This window comes from Oncorhynchus gorbuscha, linkage group LG16 (genome assembly GCF_021184085.1).
Source record: "Oncorhynchus gorbuscha isolate QuinsamMale2020 ecotype Even-year linkage group LG16, OgorEven_v1.0, whole genome shotgun sequence".
NCBI lineage: Eukaryota > Metazoa > Chordata > Actinopteri > Salmoniformes > Salmonidae > Oncorhynchus > Oncorhynchus gorbuscha.
The window spans coordinates 96,096,819-96,121,818 of record NC_060188.1 but is presented as its reverse complement, the minus strand read 5'-3'; the positions used below and the strand labels follow the sequence as shown (position 1 = coordinate 96,121,818).

General features: G+C 50.3%; 1 protein-coding gene across 3 annotated transcripts in view; it reads left to right on the top strand.

Annotated features, from left to right (window-relative positions):
- LOC123999476 (polypyrimidine tract-binding protein 3-like) overlaps positions 1-25,000 on the top strand; it is a 141,152-nt gene that overhangs the window by 62,984 nt on the left and 53,168 nt on the right. For all 3 annotated transcript variants that reach the window (XM_046305316.1, XM_046305317.1, XM_046305315.1), the window contains exons 4-6: positions 5,718-5,864; positions 10,308-10,460; positions 12,086-12,196. In XM_046305316.1, coding sequence (XP_046161272.1) covers positions 5,718-5,864; positions 10,308-10,460; positions 12,086-12,196 — 411 coding nt within the window. The remainder of the gene's footprint in view (positions 1-5,717; positions 5,865-10,307; positions 10,461-12,085; positions 12,197-25,000) is intronic.

Here is a 25,000-nt window from a genome sequence, read left to right as displayed (position 1 = left end):
CCTGCCTCCCCTGCCTCTCCCTGTCTCTCCCTCTCTCCCTGTCCCCTGTCTCCCCTCTCTCCCTGCCTCTGCCTCTCCCTGTCTCTCCTCCTCTCTCCCTCTCTCCCTGCCTCCCCTGTCTTGCCTCCCCCTGTCTCTCCCCTCTCTCCCTGCCTCCCCCTGTCTCTCCCTCTCTCCCTGCCTCCCCCTGTCTCTCCCTCTCTCCCTGCCTCCCCCTGTCTCTCCCTCTCTCCCTGCCTCCCCCTGTCTCTCCCTGCCTCTCCCTGTCTCTCCCTGCCTCCCCTGCCTCTCCCTGTCTCTCCCTCTCTCTCCCTGTCCTCCCCTCCCTGTCTCTCCCTCTCTCCCTGCCTCTCCCCCTCTCCCTCTCCCTGCTCTCCTCCCTCTCTCCCTGCCTCCCCCTCTCCCTCTCTCCCTGGTCCCCTCTCTCCCTGCCTCTCCCTGTCTCTCCCTCTCTCCCTGCCTCCCCTGCCTCCCTCCCCCTGTCCCTCTCCCCTTTCTCCCTGTCTCCCTCCCTGTCTCTCCCTCTCTCCCTGCCTCCCCCTGTCTCTCCCTCTCTCCCTGCCTCTCCCTCTCTCCCTGCCTCTCCCTGTCTCTCCCTCCTGTCTCTCCCTCTCTCCCTGCCTCCCCCTGTCTCTCCCTCTCTCCCTGCCTCCCCCTGTCTCCCTGCTCCCCTCTCTCCCTGCCTCTCCCCTGTCTCTCCCTGCCTCTCCCCCTGTCCCTCTCTCCCTGTCTCTCTCCCTGCTCCCTGTCCCTCCCTCTCTCCTGCCTCCCCCTGCCTCTCCCTGTCTCTCCCCCCTTTCCCTGTCTCTCCCTGCTCCCCTGCCTCTCCCTGTCTCTCCCTGCCTCTCCCCCTCTCCTGCTCCCCCCTGTCTCTCCCTCTCTCCCTGTCTGTCCCTCTCTCCTCTCTCCCTGCCTCCCCCTGTCTCTCCCTCTCTCCCTGCCTCCCCCTGTCCCCTGCCTCCCCTGTCTCTCCCTCTCTCTCTCTCCCTGCCTCTCCCTGTCTCTCCCTGCCTCTCCCTGTCTCTCTCTCTCTCCCTCTCTCCCTGCCTCCCCCTGCCTCTCCCTGCTCTCCTCCCTCTCTCCCTGTCTCTCCCTGTCTCCCTGTCTCTCCCTGTCTGTCTCCCTCTCTCCCTGTCTCTCCCTCTCTCCCTGCCTCCCCGTGCCTCTCCCTCTCCCCTCTCTCCCTGCCTCCCTCCTCCCTGTCTCTCCCTCTCTCCCTGTCTCTCCCCTGTCTCCCTGTCTCTCCCTCTCTCCCTCCCTGCCTCTCCCTCTCTCCCTGCCTCCCCATGCCTCTCCCTCTCTCCCTCTCTCCCTGTCTCTCCCTCTCTCCCTGTCTCTCCTCCCTCTCCCTCCCTGTCTCTCCCTGTCTCTCCTTCTCCCTCTCCCTGCCTCTCCCTCTCTCCCTCCTCCCTCCTCTCTCCCCTGTCCTCCCCTCCCTGTCTCTCCCTCTCCTCTCCCTGTCTCTCCCTGCCTCCCCCTGTCTCTCCCTCTCTCCCTGCCTCTCCCTCTCTCCCTGCCTCTCCCTGCCTCTCCCTGTCTCTCCCTCTCTCCCCTCTCTCTCTCCCCTGCCTCCCCCTGTCTCTCCCCTCTCTCCCTGCCTCCCCCTGTCTCTCCCTCTCTCCCTGCCTCTCCCTGTCTCTCCCTCTCTCCCTGCCTCCCCCTGCCTCTCCCTGCCTGCCCCTGCTTCCTCACATTCTGCTCAAGGACCCCCTTTCACATTCAAATGGAAATGTGATATTTACACAAGAATAGAAAGATTCTATTTACTAAATACTCTGATACATAAATTATCCCGTCCAATTTGTCTGGCTTGATTGGTTCTTTTAGGTACATCAAAAGAGACGCGGTGGACTCCCGGCATAATGTGCCAGTTTAGCTGAGAATGAGTATTATTCAGTACAACACAAGTTTCATTTTCCCCCATAGTCTCTTAAAAAGGTGCAAAACTTGCATTGAAATGAATGAAAACACAATGCCATTGTAGATGTTAACATTTATAACATTGTGACTATGGGTGTTTCTAGGATTTGAAGACATGGAGGGTTTTAGATCAAAGGGGGCCATCCTCTGTTGGTTAAACGTAATAGTACGTGAGGAAGATTGAGGTATCTTCACATTTCTTATGCGGGCAACGGGGACAATGGTCACTGAACTCATCAGCAAATATCCCTTTCGGCTGTAAACTTATGCGGGGGATATGTACTTCAGTCTGGAAAAAAACAACATTCTCACATCTCTTCAGTCTCAGCTAGCTAGCAAGCCAGTAGCGACAGAACCAAACCCCATCAAATACACTTGCTGGAAATAAACCGATTTAGCTAATATAATGACTTATATCAACATCCTTAACACAGGCTGACACCCAGTAGCTTAAGAATGCAGAGTAAGAACAAATTCTTATTTTCAATGACGGTCTACCGCGGGTTAACTGCCTGTTCAGGGGCAGAACGACAGCTACCTTGTCAGCTCAGGGATTTGAACTTGCAACCTTTCGGTGACTAGTCCATCACTCTAACCACTAGGTTATGCTGCCGTTCCCTTATGCTGAGGGAGACTAGCTAGTTAGCTACCACCAACCCTTATGCTGAGGGAGACTAGCTAGTTAGCTACCACCAACCCTTATGCTGAGGGAGACTAGCTAGTTAGCTACCAACAACCCTGCACAAACCTGTGGCTAACTCTGCTGCACTTTGACTTCCTGTTCTGCCCCTCTCATTCACTACTTCCTGTTCTGCCCCTCTCATTCTCTACTTCCTGTTCTGCCCCTCTCATTCACTACTTCCTGTTCTGCCCCTCTCATTCACTACTTCCTGTTCTGCCCCTCTCATTCACTACTTCCTGTTCTGCCCTCTCATTCACTACTTCCTGTTTGTGCCTTCTCATTCACTACTTCCTGTTCTGCCCCTCTCATTCACTACTTCCTGTTTGTGCCTTCTCATTCACTACTTCCTGTTCTGCCCCTCTCATTCACTACTTCCTGTTCTGCCCTCTCATTCACTACTTCCTGTTCTGCCCTCTCATTCACTACTTCCTGTTTGTGCCTTCTCATTCACTACTTCCTGTTCTGCCCTCTCATTCACTACTTCCTGTTTGTGCCTTCTCATTCACTACTTCCTGTTCTGCCCCTCTCATTCACTACTTCCTGTTTGTGCCTTCTCATTCACTACTTCCTGTTCTGCCCTCTCATTCACTACTTCCTGTTTGTGCCTTCTCATTCACTACTTCCTGTTCTGCCCCTCTCATTCACTACTTCCTGTTTGTGCCTTCTCATTCACTACTTCCTGTTCTGCCCCTCTCATTCACTACTTCCTGTTTGTGCCTTCTCATTCACTACTTCCTGTTCTGCCCCTCTCATTCACTACTTCCTGTTCTGCCCCTCTCATTCACTACCTCCTGCTCGTGTTCTACCTGATCAACCTGCTCTCTTTTTTTGACTCTCTTTCGGAAGAAGTTCTGAACGTCCATATTTGCTCTGTGCTGCAGGCTCTGTGCTGCAGGCTCTGTGCTGCAGGCTCTGTGCTGCAGGCTCTGTGCTGCAGGCTCTGTGCTGCAGGCTCTGTGCTGTAGGCTCTGTGCTGCAGGCTCTGTGCTGTAGGCTCTGTGCTGTAGGCTCTGTGCTGCAGGCTCTGTGCTGTAGGCTCTGTGCTGCAGTTTCTGACTGAGTGACAGGCAGGAAATCAATGACAGCCTACTGGGAAACAGGGGGTTAACTGCCTTGTTCAGGGGCTGAACAACAGATTTTTATCTTGTCAGCTCAGGGATTTGATCTTGCAACCTTTCGGGTTCCTAGTCCAAAGCTCTAACCACTAGGCTACCTGCTGTGTATCAGTAGTATGAAGTAATGTGGTATATTGTTTCATTTCATTTTCTGTGACTTGAGTCTTAACCTAAATATCACAGATGAGACAAACATTTTTTACCTGCCTTTAAGGGCGGGGGGGTTACCGCGGTAACGCGACTCAAGTCCTGTCTGTACCTGTGAGATTGACTCTGACTGGTAGAAGCACAGAGGGGAACAGTGAGACAGATATTTCACTGGATGTGTAAATGTTGAAGCATCCCCTTGATGTTTCCACTCACTACCAAATATGGTAGTGAAGAGGAAGCCAAATAGCCGGCAGTGGGAGAAGATGGAAGGAGATTTTGGCCGACATTCTGCTACTTTTCTCATTGATAAAACATTTGATCTCCATACAGTTTTCTATTCCCAAAACTGGAATCTGTTACGAATGGAGTGGACTACGTTTTGTAGACTTGACCCTTTTATAAGTAAAAAAAAAAAAATGAGGTGTTGTTTAAGAGAGCAAAGGCGAATTGAGTTATTGCCCGCGCTTCACAGAGTAGGTGTTCCCTAACAGAATTATGCAAATATGTGCTACAGCGCGCCAATAGGATCTCGCGAGCTTGTGCTTGGCTCTGCCCACTGCGACTCATTTGTTCCCCCCCCCCGTTTGAAACGACGGGCTGTGGTCTATCTTGGTTTAGTTATACACATCTTTGGTGGAAGCGTTGTCTTCTTTTCCCTAGCAGTTTAAACTCAAACATTAAAAAAACAACCCAGCTTGTGAATAAAATAATGGAAATAGCCAAGAAACACAAGAAAAGAAGTCTAACTTCAGTAGACTTTAGTTTCAAGTAAATTAGACCAACTTTTATGTCTGTGCGCTGCGCTTCTAAAACTCGTTCATTCAGCTCTTAACTTGCGCACAGCCCCCAGCCAGGAAATGTTACAACACGGGGCAGGAATATGCTGTATGGGATTTGTAGTTCTTTGACTTTGTGATTAAAGATTAATACATTTAAAAAATGTCAGTACATTTTTTTTCTGCATAGAGCAAGTCTGATTATGCAAAATCATATCAGACTTAAATAAAAATTAATTTAAAAAATAGACATTGCATTCAGAAAGTATTCAGACCCCTTGACTTTTTCCACATTTTGTTACTTTACAGCCTTATTATAAAATTGATTACATTTATTTTCTTGTCAATCTACACACAATACCCCATAACGACAAAGCGAAAACAATTTTTTCAAAATTTTAGCTAATTTATTAAAAATAAATAAAAACCAGAAATACATTATAAGTATTCAGACCCTTTACTCAGTACTTTGTTGCAGCCCCTTTGCCAGTGATTACAGCCTCCAGTCTTCTTGGGTTTGACGCTACAAGCTTGGCACACCTGTATTTGGGGAGTTTCTCCCATTCTTCTCTGCAGATCCTCTCAAGATCTGTCAGGTTAGATGGGGGAGCGTCGCTGCACAGCTATTTTCAGGTCTCTGGGTTCAAAATGTCAGTCTTCTGTTACTGTATATAAAGTGTAATATTGGGATGTAAACTCTAAATGTAATACATGTCAACTCTATACATCTGACATGGTACAGGTGTCTTCTGTATTTTAAACCCATTACCATGTGTGTGAGGTGGATACTTTTGTTTCAAAGTATTTTGTTTAAGACTACCAGGAACTGCTCTGTCTGACCCTGATTTAGCCCACTGCAGTAAAATGTTAAAAGCAAAATGTTCCCACAGTTTGCGGAGATTCACGTGCCTATGACGGCGCAAACACAAAGGACCTTTCAAAGGCGCATTGTCCAAACCGCGATCGGATTGAATCCCAGACTACATTTCTATTGCTACTAATATACATGAATTTCACTGTAGCTTTGTCTTGTACAAGCGTGTCTGACATATGTGTCCCTCCCAAACCAACCAGGCTTTTATAGAAATGGCTTCAGAGGAGGCAGCGATCACCATGGTGAACTACTACACCACAGCAACACCTCACGTACGCAACCAGCCAGTCTACATCCAGTACTCCAACCACCGCGAGCTCAAGACAGACAACCTGCCCAATCAGGGGGTGAGTACAGTCTAACCTGACCAATCAGGGGGTGAGTACAGTCTAACCTGACCAATCAGGGGGTGAGTACAGTCTAACCTGACCAATCAGGGGGTGAGTACAGTCCAACCTGACCAATCAGGGGGTGAGTACAGTCTAACCTGACCAATCAGGGGGTGAGTACAGTCCAACCTGACCAATAATAGACTGAATCCACTGCATGTACATTACAATCTGACCAATTAGGGAGTGAGTATCATAAAGCCTGACCAATCAGGGAGTGGGTATCATAAAGCCTGACCAATCAGGGCCTCAGTCCACCACATGTATACTGATCAAAAATATAATTTGCAGATCATATAAGAAAATCGGTCAATTTAAATAAATAAATTAGGCCATAATCTATGGATTTCACATGACTGATAACACAGATATGCATCTGTTGGTCACAGATTCCTTAAAGGAAGGGGGGCGTGGATCAGAGAACCATCTGGTGTGACCACCATTTGCCTCATGCAGCGCTACACATCTCCTTCACATAGAGTTGATCAGGCTGTTGATTGTGGCAACACAAGACATGCAACCAGAGGTCTCTTCACAGTCCCCAAGTCCAGAACAGAGGCTGGGAAACACACAGTATTAAATAGAGTCATGACTACATGGAACTCTCTGCCGCCCGAGGTAGCTGAAGATAGCAATAGAACCAGATAAAAACCCTGATAAAATAACACCTTTACTGCCCACAACAGGACTGTGAAGAGACACGGCCATGTTTGTGTTGTAATTGACTCTTTATTATGTGGGTGGGTGGCCTTGTGCACAAGCCTTGACTTGAAGAGACACGCAGACAATGTGATATTTATGTTGTATTGTAATTGCCACTGTATTATGGATTGTAATGTGTAGATGGGGGGCCTTTGCATGAAGCATTGACTTGTGGGAGCTGGAACGGCTCGTAGAACAGGAACCATCTCCTGTTTCTGAAGCGGGAGGCAGAGGCAGGAAATGATGTGCTGTTTTATGTGTATTATTAGGTCTTTTTATTTGTTGTTTTGTTTCCTGTTTGGACCCCAGGAAGACTGTAATTGAGGATCCCAATAAAATATGAATTACTAAACCTGACCAATCAGGTTCGCTGTATGCACAGTCCAACCTGACCAATCAGGTCCACAGTCTGCTGCATGTACAGTACATAGCCCCTGCCCTGAACAGCATGTCACCTTATTCCCTAGCTAGTACACTACGTTACACCAGAGCTCTGGTCATAACTAGTGCACTACATTAGCTCTAGGCTCTGGTCATAACTAGTGCACTACATTAGCTCTAGGCTCTGGTCTAAACTAGTGCACTACATTAGCTCTAGGCTCTGGTCTAAACTAGTGCACTACATTAGCTCTAGGCTCTGGTCTAAACTAGTGCACTACATTAGCTCTAGGCTCTGGTCTAAACTAGTGCACTACATTAGCTCTAGGCTCTGGTCTAAACTAGTGCACTACATTAGCTCTAGGCTCTGGTCTAAACTAGTGCACTACATTAGCTCTAGGCTCTGGTCTAAACTAGTGCACTACATTAGCTCTAGGCTCTGGTCTAAACTAGTGCACTGTGGCCTCCCGAGTGTCACAGCGGTCTAAGTACATAGCCCTGAACAGTGTCACCACAGACCCGGGTTCAATCCCAGGCTGTGTCACACAGCCAGCTGTGACCAGGAGACCCATGAGGCAGCACACAATTGGCCCAGCGTCGTCCGGGTTAGGGGAGGGCTTGGCCAGTTGCCCCATTGCACTCTAGCGACTCCTTGTGGCGGGCCGGGCACCTGCAAGCTGACTCCAGCTATACGGTGTTTCCTCCGACACATTGGTGCAGCTGGCTTCCAGGTTAAGTAAGCAGTGCGGTTTGACAAGGTCATATTTCGGAGGACGCGCGGCTCTCGACCTCCGCCTCTCCCGAGTCCGTACAAGACTGTAACTACCAATTGGGGAGAAAATGGGGTAAAAAAAAAATATATATATATATACAGTAGCAGTCAAAAGTTTGGACTCATTCCAGGGTATTTCTTTATTTTTACTAACAGGTGTGCCTTGTTAAAATGTAGTTTGTGGAATTTCTTTCCTTCTTAATGCGTTTGAGACAGTCAGTTGTCAGTCAGTGTGGTGACAAGGTAGGGGTGGTATACAGAAGATAGTCCTATTTTATGAAAGACCAAGTCCATATTATGACAAGAACAGCTCAAATAAGCAAAGACAAAACGACAGTCCATCATTACTTTAAGACATGAAAGTCAGTCAATACAGAACATTTTAAGAACTTTGAAAGTTTCTTCACGTGCGGTCGCAAAAACCATCAAGCGCTATGATGAAACTGGCTCTCATGAGGACCGCCACAGGAAAGGAAGACCCAGAGTTACCTCTGCTGCAGAGGAGACGTTCATTTGTTAACTGCACCTCAGATTGTAGCCTAAATAAATGCTTCACAGAGTTCAAGTACAGACACATCTCAACATCAACTGTTCAGAGGAGACTGTGTGAATCAGGCCTTCATGGTCAAATTACTGCAAGGAAACCACTACTAAAGGACACCAATAAGAAGAAGAGATTTGCTTGGGCCAAGAAACACGAGCAATGAATATTAGACCGGTGGAAATCTGTCCTTTGGTCTGATGACTTCAAATTTGATATTTTTGGTTCCAATCACTGTGTCTTTGTGAGACGCGGAGTAGGTTAACAGATGATCTTTGCAATGTGTGGTTCCCATCGTGAAGCATGGAGGAGGAGGAGGTGTGGGGGTGCTTTGCTGGTGACACTCTCTGTGATTTATTTAGAATTTAAGGCACACTTAATCAGCATGGCTACTGCAGCTATACGGCATCCCATCTGGTTTGCGCGTAGTAGGACTATAATTTGTTTTGAACAGGACAATGACCCAACACACCTCCTGGCTGTGTCAGGGCTATTTGACCAGGAAGGAGAGTGATGGAGTGCTGCATCAGATGACCTGGCCTCCACAATCACCCGACCTCAACCCAATTGTGATGGTTCAGAATGAGTTGGACCACAGAGTAAAGGAAAAGCAGCCAACAAGTGCTCAGCATATGTGGGAACATCTTCAAGACTGTTGGGAAAGCATTCCAGGTGAAGCTGGTTGCAAAGCTTTCATCATGGCAAAGGGTGGCTACTTTAAAGAATACATTTAGATTTGTTTAACACTTTTTTGTTTACTACATGATTCCATATGTGTTATTTCACAGTTATGATATCTTCAATATATACAATGTAGAAAATAGTCACACAAAAAAAACCTTGAATGAGAAGGTGTGTCCAACACTTTTGACTGGTACTGCATATGAAATAAAACTAGTGCACTATGTAGTGTAGGAAATAGGCTGCCATTTAGGCGGTGTGTACAACAGGTTGGTCCAGTCCACCCTGGTCAGTTGTTGTGTTTGTGATTGGACCTTTCCAACAACAGGCTGGTCCAGTCCACCCTGGTCAGTTGTTTCTAGCCACTGTAGAGTATCATGTTACAACACTGTATATATATATACTGTATATATTATTGATTGTTTGTTGTCATGGTAAACTCAATGTCTGTTATATATTATTGATTGTTTGTTGTCATGGTAAACCCAATGTGTGTTATATATTATTGATTGTTTGTCGTCATGGTAAACCCAATGTGTATTATATATTATTGATTGTTTGTTGTCATGGTAAACCCAAATACTATGTGGTGAGCAACATTATGAGAATAAGTTAAAAAGTTATATCATTTAAGACTATTGTTTGTTTGGGGTATTAAACCCAACATCCCTCTCTCCCCCTCTCCTCCCTCTTTCCCCCCTCTCCTCTCCTCTCTCTCCCCCTCTCCTCTCCTCCCTCTTTCCCCCTCTCCCCCCCCCTCCCCCTCCTCTCTCATTCCTCCTCCTCCCTCTCTCCCCCCTCTCCTCTCTCTTCCCCCTCTCCTCTCTCTCTCCCCTCTCCTCTCTCTCTCCCCCTCCCCCTCCTCTCTCATTCCTCCTCCTCTCCCCCTCTCCTCTCCTCTCTCTCTACACCCTCTCCTCCTTCTCCCCCCCCCCTCTCCTCCCTCTCTTCCCCCTCTCCTCCCTCTCTTCCCCCTCTCCTCCTCCCCCTCTCCTCTCTCTCCCCCCTCTCCTCTCTCTCTCTCTCTCCCCACTCCCCCTCCTCTCTCATTCCTCCTCCTCTCCCCCTCTCCTCTCCTCCCTCTCTTCCCCCTCTCCTCTCCTCCTTCTCTCCCCGCCCTCCTCTCCTCCCTCTCTTCCCCCTCTCCTCCACCCCCTCTCCTCTCTCTCCCCCCTCTCCTCTCCTCTCTCTCTCCCCCTCCCCTCCTCTCTCATTCCTCCTCCTCTCCCCCTCTCCTCTCCTCCCTCTCTTCCCCCTCTCCTCTCCTCCTTCTCTCCCCGCCCTCCTCTCCTCCCTCTCTTCCCCCTCTCCTCCTCCCCCCTAACAGAGAGTTCAGGCAGCATTACAGGCAGTCAATGCAGTGGCGTTGGGTGGTTCAGCATCTGGCGGTGACGGAACCCTGATGCCAGGACAGAGCCCCGTGCTGCGCATCATCGTAGAAAACCTCTTCTACCCTGTATCTCTGGAGGTGCTACACCAGGTAACCCTGACCTCTACCCTCTGACCTCTGACCTCTTCTACCCTGTATCTCTGGAGGTTCTACACCAGGTAACCCTACCCTCTGACCTCTGACCTCTTCTACCCTGTATCTCTGGAGTTGCAACACCAGGTAACCCTGACCTCTACCCTCTGACCTCTGACCTCTTCTACCCTGTATCTCTGGGAGGTGCTACACCAGGTAACCCTGACCTCTACCCTCTGACCTCTTCTACCCTGTATCACTGGAGGTTCTACACCAGGTAACCCTGACCTCTACCCTCTGAACTCTCACCTCTTCTACCCTGTATCTCTGGAGGTGCTACACCAGGTAACCCTGACCTCGACCCTCTGACCTCTTCTACCCTGTATCACTGGAGATCCTACACCAGATAACCCTGACCTCTAACCTCTATCACTGGAGGTCCTACACCAGGTAACCATGACCTCTGACCTCTAACCCCTATCACTGGAGGTCCTACACCAGGTAACCCTGACCACTGACCTCTGGAGTCCTGCACCAGATAACCCTGACCTCTAACCCCTATCACTGGAGGTCCTACACCAGGTAAACCTGACCTCTAACCTCTATCACTGGAGACCCTACACCAGGTAACCCTGACCTCTAACCTCTAACCCCTATCACTGGAGGTCCTACACCAGGTAACCCTGACCTCTGACCTCTGGAGTCCTGCACCAGGTAACCCTGACCTCTAACCCCATATCACTGGAGGTCCTACACCAGGTAACCCTGACCTCTGACTTCTAACCCCATATCACTGGAGGTCCTACACCAGGTAACCCTGACCGCTGACCTCTGGAGTCCTGTACCAGGTAACCCTGACCTCTAACCCCATATCACTGGAGGTCCTACACCAGGTAACCCTGACCGCTGACCTCTGGAGTCCTGTACCAGGTAACCCTGACCTCTAACCCCATATCACTGGAAGTCCTACACCAGGTAACCCTGACCTCTAACCTCTTCTACCCTGGACCAATGGAGGTCCCACACCAGGTAACCCTGACCTCTAACCCCTATCACTGGAGGTCCTACACCAGGCAACCCTGACCTCTAACCTCTAACCCTATCACTGGAGACCCTACACCAGGTAACTCTGACCTCTAACCTCTAACCCCTATCACTGGAGACCCTACACCAGGCAACCCTGACCTCTAACCTCTAACCCTATCACTGGAGACCCTACACCAGGGAACTCTGACCTCTAACATCTATCACTGGAGACCCTACACCAGGGAACTCTGATCTCTAACCTCTAACCCTATCACTGGAGACCCTACACCAGGTAACTCTGACCTCTAACCTCTAACCCCTATCACTGGAGACCCTACACCAGGCAACCCTGACCTCTAACCTCTAACCCTATCACTGGAGACCCTACACCAGGTAACCCTGACCTCTAACCTCTTCTACCCTGGACCACTGATTAGATGACTGGTTGAGTTATTGACTGATTCATTGATTGATGGATGCTCAAAGTACTTCACATAGTAAAAGGGGGCCAATTATTGTCATCCCGAGTTCTGGAATAATGCTCTCCTCTATGGTGACAAGTAGCATAAGAGACATGTTCATATGAACTTGTTTTTTTTCCCGTTTTGTCTCCGTAGATCTTCTCTAAGTTCGGGACGGTGCTAAAGATCATCACTTTCACCAAGAACAACCAGTTCCAGGCCCTGCTACAATATGCTGACCCGATGAATGCCCACCACGCCAAAGTGGTACGTACTGACTCTATAAATGCCCACCACAGCACGTTGTCAAAACACTCCACTTCATATTGACATGAAAAAAAGGCATAGCTCTGTTTGTACTACCGGGAACGTATGGTGTTGAAATGGCGGTTTCTCTGGAGGCTACATTGATAACAATAGGATTGATCCTCTAAACCAGAGGAGGAGCAGCACTTCTAGCATCATCTACTGTCTGTCTATTTCTGTCCTGATGTGTTCAGGTAGAAGCAGTTAATATCAAATATTTATTTACAATGGCGGCCTACTCCGGCCAAACCTGGACGGCCCTGGGCCAACTGAACCAACAAGACCGCTAAACAAGACTGCTAAACAAGACTGCTAAATAGCTATTCTAATGGCTACCAGGACTATCTGCATTGACCCTATTTATCACCTACTCTCTTGAACTGACTTCATAAACACACACTGGACTGTACCCAACACCCCGAACTCGACCCACACTGGACTCTACCCACACACTGGACTCTACCCACCACACTGGACTCTACCCAACACCCCGAACTCGACCCACACTGGACTCTACCCACACACTGGACTCTACCCACCACACTGGACTCTACCCAACACACTGGACTCTACCCACACTGGACTCTACCCACACTGGACTCTACCCACCACACTGGACTCTACTGACACTGGACTCTACCCACACACTGAACTCTACCCCAACACACTGAACTCTACCCACACTGGACTCTACCCACACTGGACTCTACCCAACACACTGGACTCTACCCAACACACTGGACTCTACCCAACACACTGGACTCTACCCAACACACTGGACTCTACCAACACACTGAACTCTACCAACACACTGAACTCTACCCAACACCCCGAACTCGACCCACACTGGACTCTACCCACCACACTGGACTCTACCCACCACACTGGACTCTACCCACCACACTGGACTCTACCCAACACCCCGAACTCGACCCACACTGGACTCTACCCACACACTGGACTCTACCCACCACACTGGACTCTACCCAACACACTGGACTCTACCCACACTGGACTCTACCCACCACACTGGACTCTACCCACACTGGACTCTACCCACCACACTGGACTCTACCCACACTGGACTCTACCCACACACTGAACTCTACCCAACACACTGGACTCTACCCACACTGGACTCTACCCACACTGGACTCTACCCACACTGGACTCTACCCAACACACTGGACTCTACCCACACTGGACTCATGCCCAACACACTGGACTCTACCCAACAAAACCCACACTGGACTCTACCACTGGACTTACCCACCCACTGGACTCTACCCAACACACTGGACTCTACCCACACTGGACTCTACCCAACACACTGGACTCTACCCACACTGGACTCTACCCACACTGGACTCTACCCAACACACTGGACTCTACCCAACACACTGGACTCTACCCAACACACTGGACTCTACCCAACACACTGGACTCTACCAACACACTGAACTCTACCCAACACACTGGACTCTACACAACACACTGGACTCTACCCAACACACTGAACTCTACCCCAACACACTGAACTCTCAGCACACTGGACTCTACCAACACACTGACTCTGCCCAACACACTGGACTCTACCCACACTGGACTCTACCCAACACACTGGACTCTACCCACACTGGACTCTACCCAACACACTGGACTCTACCCAACACACTGGACTCTACCCAACACACTGGACTCTACCCACACTGGACTCTACCCACACTGGACTCTACCCAACACACTGGACTCTAACCAACACACTGGACTCTAACCAACACACTGGACTCTACCCACACTGGACTCTACCCACACTGGACTCTACCCACACACTGGACTCTACCCACACACTGGACTCTACCCAACACACTGGACTCTACCCACACACTGGACTCTACCCACACACTGGACTCTACCCAACACACTGGACTCTACCCAACACACTGGACTCTACCCAGCACACTGGACTCTACCCACACTGGACTCTACCCACCACACTGGACTCTACCCACACTGGACTCTACCCACACAAAACCCACCACACTGGACTCCGGACCCAACACCCCGAACTCGACCCACACTGGACTCCTACCCACACACTGGACTCTACCCACCACACTGGACTCTGAGAACACACTGGACTCTACCCACACTGGACTCTACCCACCACACTGGACTCTACCCACACTGGACTCTACCCACCACACTGGACTCTACCCACACTGGACTCTACCCACACACTGAACTCTACCCAACACACTGGACTCTACCCACACTGGACTCTACCCACACTGGACTCTACCCACACTGGACTCTACCCAACACACTGGACTCTACCCACACTGGACTCTACCCAACACACTGGACTCTACCCAACACCCCGAACTCGACCCACACTGGACTCTACCCACACACTGGACTCTACCCACCACACTGGACTCTACCCAACACACTGGACTCTACCCACACTGGACTCTACCCAACACACTGGACTCTACCCACACTGGACTCTACCCACACTGGACTCTACCCAACACACTGGACTCAAACACACTGGACTCTTTTGGGTCTACCCAACACACTGGACTCTACCCAACACACTGGACTCTAAACACACTGAACTCTGTGGACTCTACCCAACACACTGGACTCTGGACAACACACTGAACTCTACCCCAACACACTGAACTCTGCCCCAACACACTGGACTCTACCCAACACACTGGACTCTACCCAACACACTGGACTCTACCCACACTGGACTCTACCCAACACACTGGACTCTACCCACACTGGACTCTACCCAACACACTGGACTCTACCCAACACACTGGACTCTACCCAACACACTGGACTCTACCCACACTGGACTCTACCCACACTGGACTCTACCCAACACACTGGACTCTAACCAACACACTGGACTCTAACCAACACACTGGACTCTACCCACACTGGACTCTACCCACACTGGACTCTACCCACACACTGGACTCTACCCACACACTGGACTCTACCCACACACTGGACTCTACCCAACACACTGGACTCTACCCAACACACTGGACTCTACCCAACACACTGGACTCTACCCAGCACACTGGACTCTACAACCATACTGGACTCTACCCCCAACACACTGGACTCTAGCCAACACACTGGACTCTAGCCAACACACTGGACTCTACCCAACACATGATCAGATGAATTGCAATTAATTGCAAAATCCCTCTTTGCCATGCAAATGAACTGAATCCCCCAAAAACATTTCCACTGCATTTCAGCCATGCCACAAAAGGACCAGCTGACATCATGTCAGTGATTCTCTCGTTAACACAGGTGTGAGTGTTGACGAGGACAAGGCTGGAGATCACTCTGTCATGCTGATTGAGTTTGAATAACAGACTGGAAGCTTCAAAAGGAGGGTGGTGCTTGGAATCATTGTTCTTCCTCTGCCAACCATGGTTACCTGCAAGGAAACACATGCCGTCATCATTGCGTTGCACAAAAAGGGCTTCACAGGCAAGGATATTCTCCTAAAGTTGATTCAGCTGCGGGGTCGGGGTACCACCAGTACAGAGCTTGCTCAGGAATGGCAGCAGGCAGGTGTTAGTACATCTGCATGCACAGTGAGGCAAAGACTTTTGGAGGATGGCCTGGTGTCAAGAAGGTCAGCAAAGAAGCCACTTCTCTCCAGGAAAAACATCAGGGACAGACTGATATTCTGCAAAAGGTACAGGGCTCGGACTGCTGAGGACTTGGGTAAAGTCATTTTCTCTGAGGAATCCTCTTTCCGATTGTTTGGGGCATCTGGAAAAAAAAGCTTGTCCGGAGAAGACTACCATCAGTCCTGTGTCATGCCAACAGTAAAGCATCCTGAGACAATTAATGTGTGGGGTTGCTTCTCAGCCAAGGGAGTGGGCTCACTCACAATTTCTCCTCAAAACACATCCATGAATAAAGAATGGTAGCAACACATCCTCCGAGAGCAACTTCTCCCAACCATCCAGGAACAGTTTGGTGACGGACAATGCCTTTTCCAGCATGATGGAGCACCTTTCCATAAGGCAAAAGTGATAACTAAGTGGCTCGGGGAACAAAACATCGATATTTTGGGTCCATGGCCAGGAAACTCCCCAGACCTTAATCCCATTGAGAATTTGTGGTCAATCCTCAAGAGGCGGTTGGACAAACAAAAACCCACAAATTCTGACAAACTCCAAGCACTGATTATATACAATACATGGCATGGTATGGCAATGGTATTCAGACCTTTACTCTGTACTTTTTTGAAGCACCTTTGGCAGCGATTACAGCCTCTTCTTGGGTATGATGCTACAAGCTTGCAGGCACACCTGCATTCACGGGACAAACATACAAGCTAAACATGCTGTCTACCTCTGATCTTGGAGAAGGAGAGGTTAGACAGTGTGTTTTACTGTCTGTAGGGTATTCCAGTATTTTCCACAAATTTCCCTCGTTTTCCAGAAATCCTGGTTGGATGATTCTGGTTTTCCTGCTTATTCCCTACTGATATCTGAATTATTCCAAGAAGGATTTCTGGAATTTTGCAACCCTATCTGTCTGGCTTCTTTCATTTCATCCCTTGCTGTAGAGCCCACCGATCAGACACTCCAGCCACAGCCAGCCACCTAGAGCCCACAGATCACACACAGATCACACACAGATGCACGCACACACGCACACACACACACACACACACACACACACACACACACACACACACACACACACACACACACACACACACACACACACACACACACACACACACACACACACACACACACACACACTCCTAGGCCACAAATCATCAGCCCCCAGGTTTTCATCTGTCAGTGGCTTTGTGGAGAGGAGAGGAGAGATGAAGGCAGTGAGACCGAACCAGAGAAGACAGACAGTAATTATATCCTTTAGTGTGCTGTAGTCTGGCCTCTGCTCTGACTGTGTTCTGTTGTACTGCTGCCATGTTTTCCCCTGTTCCCCCAGGGGGTGAGGGTGAAGTAGAGCCCCACGGGGCGAGGGTGAAGTAGAGCTCCACAGGGCTAGGGTGAAGTAGAGCCCCACGGGGCGAGGGTGAAGTAGAGCCACACAGGGTGAGGGTGAAGTAGAGCCCCACGGGGCTAGGGTGAAGTAGAGCCCCAGGGGGCGAAGGTGAGGGTGAAGTACAGCCCCAGGGGGCTAGAGTGAAGTAGAGCCCCACGGGGCGAGGGTGAAGTAGAGCTCCACAGGGCTAGGGTGAAGTAGAGCCCCACGGGGCGAGGGTGAAGTAGAGCCCCACAGGGTGAGGGTGAAGTAGAGCCCCACGGGGCGAGGGTGAAGTAGAGCCCCACGGGGCGAGGGTGAAGTGGAGCCCCACGGGGCGAGAGTGAAGCAGAGCCCCACGGGGCGAGGGTAAAGTAGAGCCCCACGGGGGCGAAGGTGAGGGTGAAGTAGAGCCCCACGGGGCGAAGGTGAAGTAGAGCCCCACGGGGCGAGGGTGAAGTAGAGCCCCACGGGGCGAGGGTGAAGTAGAGCCCCACGGGGCGAGGGTGAATTGGAGCCCCACGTGGCGAGAGTGAAGTAGAGCCCCATGGGGCGAGGGTGAAGTAGAGCCCCATGGGGTGAAGGTGAGGGTGAAGTGAAGCCCCACGGGGCTAGGGTGAAGTAGAGCCCCACGGGGGCGAAGGTGAGGGTGAAGTGGAGCCCCACGGGGCTAGGGTGAAGTAGAGCCCCACGGGGGCGAAGGTGAGGGTGAAGTGGAGCCCCACGGGGCTAGGGTGAAGTAGAGCCCCATGGGGCGAGGGTGAAGTGGAGCCCCATGGGGCTAGAAGGTGAGGGTGAAGTGAAGCCCCACGGGGCTAGGGTGAAGTAGAGCCCCACGGGGGCGAAGGTGAGGGTGAAGTGGAGCCCCACGGGGCTAGGGTGAAGTAGAGCCCCACGGGGCTAGGGTGAAGTAGAGCCCCACGGGGCGAGGGTGAAGTAGAGCCCCATGGGGCGAGGGTGAAGTAGAGCCCCATGGGGTGAAGGTGAGGGTGAAGTGAAGCCCCACGGGGCTAGGGTGAAGTAGAGCCCCACGGGGCGAAGGTGAGGGTGAAGTGGAGCCCCACGGGGCTAGGGTGAAGTAGAGCCCCACGGGGGCGAAGGTGAGGGTGAAGTGGAGCCCCACGGGGCTAGGGTGAAGTAGAGCCCCATGGGGCGAGGGTGAAGTAGAGCCCCATGGGGTGAAGGTGAGGGTGAAGTGAAGCCCCACGGGGCTAGGGTGAAGTAGAGCCCCACGGGGGCGAAGGTGAGGGTGAAGTGGAGCCCCACGGGGCTAGGGTGAAGTAGAGCCCCCCGGGGGCGAAGGTGAGGGTGAAGTGGAGCCCCACGGGGCTAGGGTGAAGTAGAGCCCCACAGGGCGAAGGTGAGGGTGAAGTGGAGCCCCACGGGGCTAGGGTGAAGTAGAGCCCCACGGGGCTAGGTTGAAGTAGAGCCCCACGGGGCGAGGGTGAAGTAGAGCCCCACAGGGCTAGGGTGAAGTAGAGCCCCACGAGGCTAGGGTGAAGTAGAGCCCCAGGGGGCTAGGATAAAGTAGAGCCCCAGGGGGCTAGGATAAAGTAGAGCCCCAGGGAGGCTAGGATAAAGTAGAGCCCCAGGGGGCTAGGATAAAGTAGAGCCCCAGGGAGGCTAGGGTAAAGTAGAGCCCCAGGGAGGCTAGGGTGAAGTAGAGCCCCTCTGCTCTGACTGTGTTCTGTTGTACTGCTGCCATGTCTTCCCCACACTAACAATATATCTGGCCCACTACTTTGGTGCACTATATAGGTACTGTTGTCATGGTAAACCCAATGTGTTATATATTATTGATTGTTTGTTGTCATGGTAAACCCAATGTTTGTTATATATTATTGATTGTTTGTTGTCATGGTAAACCCAATGTGGTGCCCTTTGGGACACATCCTGAACCTAGTGTTGCAGAGAGAATGGGAAGGGGCGAGGGTGAAGTAGACCCCAGGGGGCGAAGGTGAGGGTGAAGTAGATGTAATGTAAATGTAATGTAAATGTAAAATGTAAATGTAAAGTAGAGCCCCAGGGGGCGAAGGTGAAATAGAGCCCCACGGGGCTAGGGTGAAGTAGAGCCCCAGGGGCGAAGGTGAGGGTGAAGTAGAGCCCCAGGGGGCGAAGGTGAGGGTGAAGTAGAGCCCCAGAGGGCTAGAGTGAAGTAGAGCCCCACGGGGCTAGGGTGAAGTAGAACCCCATGGGGCTAGGGTGAAGTAGAGCCCCAGGGGGCGAAGGTGAGGGTGAAGTAGAGCCCCAGGGGGCTAGAGTGAAGTAGAGCCCCACGGGGCTAGGGTGAAGTAGAACCCCCCGGGGCTAAGGTGATGGTGAAGTAGATCCCCAGGGGGCGAAGGTGAGGGTGAAGTAGAGCCCCAGACGGTGAGGGTGATGTAGAGCCCCATGGGGCTAGGGTGAAGTAGAGCCGAATGGGGCTAGGTTGAAGTAGAGCCCCCCGGGGCTAAGGTGATGGTGAAGTAGATCCCCAGGGGGTGAAGGTGAGGGTGAAGTAGAGCCCCAGATGGTGAGGGTGAAGTAGAGCCCCACGGGGCGAATGTGAGGGTGAAGTGGAGCCCCATGGGGCTAGGGTGAAGTAGAGCCCCATGGGGCGAGGGTGAAGTAGAGCCCCATGGGGCGAAGGTGAGGGTGAAGTGGAGCCCCACGGGGCTAGGGTGAAGTAGAGCCCCATGGGGGCGAAGGTGAGGGTGAAGTAGAGCCCCACGGGGGCAAAGGTGAGGGTGAAGTGGAACCCCACGGGGCTAGGGTGATGGTGAAGTAGATCCCCAGGGGGCGAAGGTGAGGGTGAAGTAGAGCCCCAGACGGTGAGGGTGATGTAGAGCCCCACGGGGCTAGGGTGAAGTAGAGCCGAATGGGGCTAGGTTGAAGTAGAGCCCCATGGGGCTAGGGTGAAGTAGAGCCGAATGGGGCTAGGTTGAAGTAGAGCCCCCCGGGGCTAAGGTGATGGTGAAGTAGATCCCCAGGGGGTGAAGGTGAGGGTGAAGTAGAGCCCCAGACGGTGAGGGTGAAGTAGAGCCCCACGGGGCGAGGGTGAAGTAGAGCCCCATGGGGTGAGGGTGAAGTAGAGCCCCATGGGATGAAGGTGAGGGTGAAGTGGAGCCCCACGGGGCTAGGGTGAAGTAGAGCCCCATGGGGGCGAAGGTGAGGGTGAAGTGGAGCCCCACGGGCTAGGGTGAAGTAGAGCCCCACGGGGGCAAAGGTGAGGGTGAAGTGGAACCCCACGGGGCTAGGGTGAAGTAGAACCCCACGGGGCTAGGGTGAAGTAGAGCCCCAGGGGGCGAAGGTGAGGGTGAAGTAGAGCCCCACGGGGCTAGGGTGAAGTAGAACCCCCCGGGGCTAAGGTGATGGTGAAGTAGATCCCCAGGGGGCGAAGGTGGGGGTGAAGTAGAGTCCCAGAGGGTGAGGGTGATGTAGAGCCCAACGGGGCTAGGGTGAAGTAGAGCCGAATGGGGCTAGGTTGAAGTAGAGCCCCACGGGGCTAGGGTGAAGTAGAGCCGAATGGGGCTAGGTTGAAGTAGAGCCCCCCGGGGCTAAGGTGATGGTGAAGTAGATCCCCAGGGGGCGAAGGTGAGGGTGAAGTAGAGCCCCAGACGGTGAGGGTGAAGTAGAGCCCCAGGGGGCGAAGATGAGGGTGTAGTAGAGCCCCAGGGGGCGAAGGTGAGGGTGTAGTAGAGCCCCAGGGGGCGAAGGTGAGGGTGAAGTAGAGCCCCAGACGGTGAGGGTGAAGTAGAGCCCCAGGGGGCGAAGATGAGGGTGTAGTAGAGCCCCAGGAGGCGAAGGTGAAGGTGTAGTAGAGCCCCAGGGGGCGAAGGTGAGGGTGAAGTAGAGCCCCAGATGGTGAGGGTGAAGTAGAGCCCCAGGGGGCGAAGATGAGGGTGTAGTAGAGCCCCAGGGGGCGAAGGTGAAGTAGAGGGAGCTTGTTTGTTTGTAAACATTGTAATTATGTTGATACAGTTCAACTCTTGGTCTTATGGATGAGAATGGATGTTGTATGAAGGTTAGGGCTGGGTCATATTCATTAGGGAACACCCATATCAACATGTTTTGCAATCAGAAATGAAAATAAGACCCTGTTGTGCTGAATAAGACCCTGTTGTGGTCAATGAGACCCTGTTGTGGTCAATAAGACCTTGTTGTGGTCAATAAGACCCTGTTGTGGTCAATGAGACCCTGTTGTGGTCAATAAGACCCTGTTGTGGTCAATAAGACCCTGTTGTGGTGAATAAGACCCTGTTGTGGTCAATAAGACCCTGTTGTGGTCAATAAGACCCTGTTGTGGTCAATAAGACCCTGTTGTGGTCAATAAGACCCTGTTGTGGTGAATAAGACCCTGTTGTGGTCAATAAGACCCTGTTGTGGTCAATGAGACCCTGTTGTGGTCAATAAGACCCTGTTGTGGTCAATAAGACCCTGTTGTCGTGAATACGACCCTGTTGTGGTCAATAAGACCCTGTTGTGGTGAATAAGACCCTGTTGTGGTCAATAAGACCCTGTTGTGGTCAATAAGACCCTGTTGTGGTCAATAAGACCCTGTTGTGGTCAATAAGACCCTGTAATGGTGAATAAGACTGTGTTGTGGTCAATAAGACCCTGTTGTGGTGAATAAGACCCTGTTGTGGTCAACAAGACCCTGTTTAGTGATTGGGCTGTGAGTTGCTCCCTCCCTGATAGCGGACACAGCAGTGGCCTGATAGTGGACACAGCAGTGGCCTGATAGTGGACCCAGCAGTGGCCTGATAGCGGACACAGCAGTGACCTGATAGTGGACCCAGCAGTGGCCTGATAGCGGACGCAGCAGTGGCCTGATAGCGGACGCAGCAGTGGCCTGATAGCAGACACAGCAGTGGCCTGATAGTGGACCCAGCAGTGGCCTGATAGTGGACACAGCAGTGGCCTGATAGTGGACACAGCAGTGGCCTGATAGTGGACACAGCAGTGGCCTGATAGCGGACACAGCAGTGGGTTAAATTTAGTGAACGTTGCTCCAGACCTCTAACGGGATCTAGGGGTCAGTCGTAAATGTCACCCGATTCCCTATGGCCCCTGATTCCCTGTGGCCCCTGATTCCCTATGGCCCCTGATTCCCTGTGGCCCCTGATTCCCTGTGGCCCCTGATTCCCTATGGCCCCTGATTCCCTGTGGCCCCTGATTCCCTATGGCCCCTGATTCCCTGTGGCCCCTGATTCCCTGTGGCCCCTGATTCCCTGTGGCCCCTGATTCCCTATGGCCCCTGATTCCCTATGGCCCCTGATTCCCTATGGCCCCTGATTCCCTGTGGCCCCTGATTCCCTGTGGCCCCTGATTCCCTGTGGCCCCTGATTGCTACGACCATTCGACGAGTCATCATACATGCAAAAGGACAACTTAGGTGGAAGGTGGAATCCTATTAAACCGGCTCAGATGTTCGTCGTACGTGACAGGGCTTTGCAGACGCATAACGGAAACCCAACCGGGAGTTGCCCAGCGATGCAGAACTCCCAAACGAGGAATATAACACTGTGCCTTGCGTGAAAGTCCCTGTTTTTCCGGATGACTGTCTGATCTCGCTTTCTGTGGTGGTTGTGAGCAAAACACCAGGGTGTGTTCTTAAAGCTTGCACAGATAGGGCTGTGGGGGTCATGACATTTTGTCAGATGGTGACTGTTAAGCAAATAACTGCCGGTCTCATGGTAACTGGCCGTTACTTAACATAAACACATTTAGCATCTCTTAGCTTCCACATCTAGGCTACAAGCAGACCTTCACAATAAATCCATGTAATATAGCCTCCACCTTCACAGTAAATCCATGTAATATAGCCTCCACCTTCACAATAAATCCATGTAATATAGCCTCCACCTTCACAATAAATGCATGTAATATAGTCTACCTACACCATCACAATAAATCCATGTAATATAGTCTACCTACACCATCACAATAAATCCATGTAATATAGCCTCCACCTTCACAATAAATCCATGTAATATAGTCTACCTACACCATCACAATAAATCACAATAAATCCATGTAATATAGTCTACCCACCTTCACAATAAATCCATGTAATATAGCCTCCACCTTCACAATAAATCCATGTAATATAGTCTACCTACACCATCACAATAAATCCATGTAATATAGTCTACCTACACCATCACAATAAATCCATGTAATATAGCCTCCACCATCACAATAAATCCATGTAATATAGTCTACCTACACCATCACAATAAATCCATGTAATATAGCCTCCACCTTCACAATAAATCCATGTAATATAGTCTACCTACACCATCACAATAAATCCATGTAATATAGTCTACCTACACCATCACAATAAATCCATGTAATATAGCCTCCACCTTCACAATAAATCCATGTAATATAGTCTACCTACACCATCACAATAAATCCATGTAATATAGCCCCCACCATCACAATAAATCCATGTAATATAGCCCCCACCTTCACAATAAATCCATGTAATATAGTCTACACCGTCACAATAAATCCATGTAATATAGCCCCCACCTTCACAATAAACCCATGTAATATAGTCTACCTACACCATCACAATAAATCCATGTAATATAGCCCCCACCATCACAATAAATCCATGTAATATAGCCCCCACCATCACAATAAATCCATGTAATATAGTCTACACCATCACACTAAATCCATGTAATATAGCCCCCACCTTCACAATAAACCCATGTAATATAGTCAGTCTACCTACACCTTCACAATAAATCCATGTAATATAGTCTAGCTACACCTTCACAATAAACCCACGTAATATAGTCTACCTACACCATCACAATAAATCCATGTAATATAGCCCCCACCATCACAATAAATCCATGTAATATAGCCCCCACCATCACAATAAATCCATGTAATATAGTCTACACCATCACAATAAATCCATGTAATATAGCCCCCACCTTCACAATAAACCCATGTAATATAGTCTACCTACACCTTCACAATAAATCCATGTAATATAGTCTACCTACACCTTCACAATAAATCCATGTAATATAGCCCCCACCATCACAATAAATCCATGTAATATAGCCCCCACCATCACAATAAATCCATGTAATATAGTCTACACCATCACAATAAATCCATGTAATATAGCCCCCACCTTCACAATAAATCCATGTAATATAGCCCCCACCTTCACAATAAATCCATGTAATATAGTCTACCTACACCTTCACAATAAATCCATGTAATATAGCCTCCACCTTCACAATAAACCCATGTAATATAGTCTACCTACACCTTCACAATAAATCCATGTAATATAGTCTACCTACACCATCACAATAAATCCATGTAATATAGCCTCCACCATCACAATAAATCCATGTAATATAGTCTACCTACACCTTCACAATAAATCCATGTAATATAGCCTCCACCTTCACAATAAACCCATGTAATATAGTCTACCTACACCTTCACAATAAATCCATGTAATATAGTCTACCTACACCATCACAATAAATCCATGTAATATAGCCTCCACCTTCACAATAAATCCATGTAATATAGTCTACCTACACCATCACAATAAATCCATGTAATATAGTCTACCTACACCATCACAATAAATCCATGTAATATAGTCTACCTACACCATCACAATAAATCCATGTAATATAGTCTACCTACACCATCACAATAAATCCATGTAATATAGCCTCCACCTTCACAATA